The sequence below is a fragment of the Cebus imitator genome, unplaced genomic scaffold (genome assembly GCF_001604975.1).
Source record: "Cebus imitator isolate Cc_AM_T3 unplaced genomic scaffold, Cebus_imitator-1.0 Scaffold111, whole genome shotgun sequence".
Classification (NCBI taxonomy): Eukaryota; Metazoa; Chordata; class Mammalia; order Primates; family Cebidae; genus Cebus; species Cebus imitator.
The window spans coordinates 2,414,645-2,416,492 of NW_016107426.1; the positions used below are offsets into that span (position 1 = coordinate 2,414,645).

The following is a 1,848-nucleotide window of genomic DNA, read 5'->3' on the forward strand; positions in this document are numbered from 1 at the left end:
TGAGACGAAGTCTCCCTCTGTCGCCCAGCCTGGAGTGCAGTGGTGCAATCTCAGCTCACTGCAACCTCTACTTCCCAGGTTCAAGTGATTCTCCTGCCTCAGCCTCCTGAGCAGCTTGGACTACAGGTGTCCACCACCACACCCAGCTAATTTTTGTATTTTTAGTAGAGACAGGATTTCACCATGTTGGCCAGGATGGTCTTGAACTCTTGACCTTGTGATCCACTTGCCTCGGCCTCCCAAAGTGCTGGGATTACAGGTGTGCACCACCATGCCGGGCCACCTTTTTATTTCAGTGGTTGAAAATAGGACCTTTGGCTAGGTGCGGTGGCTCACACCTTTAATCTCAGCATTTGGGAAGCCGAGGCAGGCAGATCACCTGAAACCAGGAGTTCAAGGCCAGCCTGACTAACATGGAGAAACCCCATCTCTACTGAAAATACAAAATTAGCTGGGTGTGGGGGTGCATGCCTGTAATCCCAGCTACTCTGGAGGCTGAGGCAGGAAAATCGCATGAATCCCGGGGTGGTGGTTGTGGTAAGCCAAGGTTACACCATTGCACTCCAGCCTGGGCAACAAGAATTAAACTCCGTCTCAAAAAAAAAAAAAATAGGACTTCTTTCAGTTTTATTTTTGGAGACAGTCTCACTCTGCCGCCCAGGCTGGAGAGCAATGGCACAATCACAGCTCACTGCCGCCTAAACCTCCTGGGGTCAGGTGATCCTTCCACCTCAGCCTCCCAGGTAGCTGGGACTCCAGGCGCAGGACACCATGCCCAGCTAATTTTTGTAGAGATGGAGTTTCTCCGTGGTGGCCCAAGCTGGTCTTGAGCTCCTGGGCTCAAGCAAGCCTCCCATCTCAGTCTCCCAAAGTGTTGGGATTACAGGTATGAGCCACCGCACCCAACCAATAGAACTTTTAATAAAAATTGAGAGAGGCTGTTTCCAAGAAATCATTTGATTTTTTTTGCTGGAAGTTTGTTACTCTATATTTACAGTTTGTTGACACTTTCTAGATTGCTTTATTCACCAAGTGAAAAACAGTCTCTACAATGCTGCCAGCTTATTTGGATTCCCATTCCAGCTGACCACAAAGCCCATGGTAACTTCTGCTTGTAATGGAACACGGAATGTGGCCCCTTCAGGAGAGGTCAGTGGGGATAAGGCTCCATTAGGAATACTGATCTTTGTAATTAATCATTAAATTTTAGAAAATTCTCTTTTTGAGAGTTAATGTATACAATTACTTTTTTCCAGAAATATTTATATCTTTATCAGCTGTGATATAAAAGCTAAGAAATTAAAGGTTAATAAATTGAACATTTAAAATGTGTTTATAAAGAGCTAAATATTATTGCATATGCTTTCTTATTTAAGTATGTACAAAGAAACTGGAATTGTTACTTTTACATCAATTTGTGGGTCTTGACAAATTAAACCCTAGGTCTTATCGATGGTATCTCTTTTGTGAGCTACCTAAGAAAAAGTTATCTTTTCATAATAGAAACTTACTTAGATTACAAAATTTAGATGATACAGAGGTGATTCTGTTTGATTTTAAGGTATTTTCGAACTCTTCATCTTGTGAACTGACAGGTTCTGGATCCTGGAACAACATGCTGACACTGGGTGAGGTGGTCAAAAATATTTCTGTTTCCTTCTACCTCCTTCTGCCCATTTTTCCTACATTTTAAAAATATGAAAGGAAAACACTGATTTGGATTGTGATGAGAACAAAGACATTCTTTTTACTGTTCTAAAAAGCAAGTGGCGCCGGGCGCGGTGGCTCAAGCCTGTAATCCCAGCACTTTGGGAGGCCGAGGCGGGTGGATCACGAGGTCAAGAGATC

General features: G+C 43.5%; 1 protein-coding gene across 6 annotated transcripts in view; it reads left to right on the forward strand.

Annotated features, from left to right (window-relative positions):
* The window catches only part of SENP2 (SUMO specific peptidase 2), a 47,890-nt gene that overhangs the window by 11,835 nt on the left and 34,207 nt on the right, over positions 1-1,848 (forward strand). For 5 of the 6 annotated variants that reach the window (XR_001828048.1, XM_017538399.1, XM_017538406.1 and 2 more), the window contains exons 3-4: positions 1,016-1,149; positions 1,562-1,628. The exons of the other annotated variant lie outside the window; for it this stretch is intronic. Coding sequence is in view for 4 of the 5 variants with exons in the window: in XM_017538399.1 (XP_017393888.1) it covers positions 1,016-1,149; positions 1,562-1,628 (201 nt within the window). In the remaining variant the exon portion in view is untranslated. The remainder of the gene's footprint in view (positions 1-1,015; positions 1,150-1,561; positions 1,629-1,848) is intronic. 6 annotated transcript variants of the gene reach the window in all.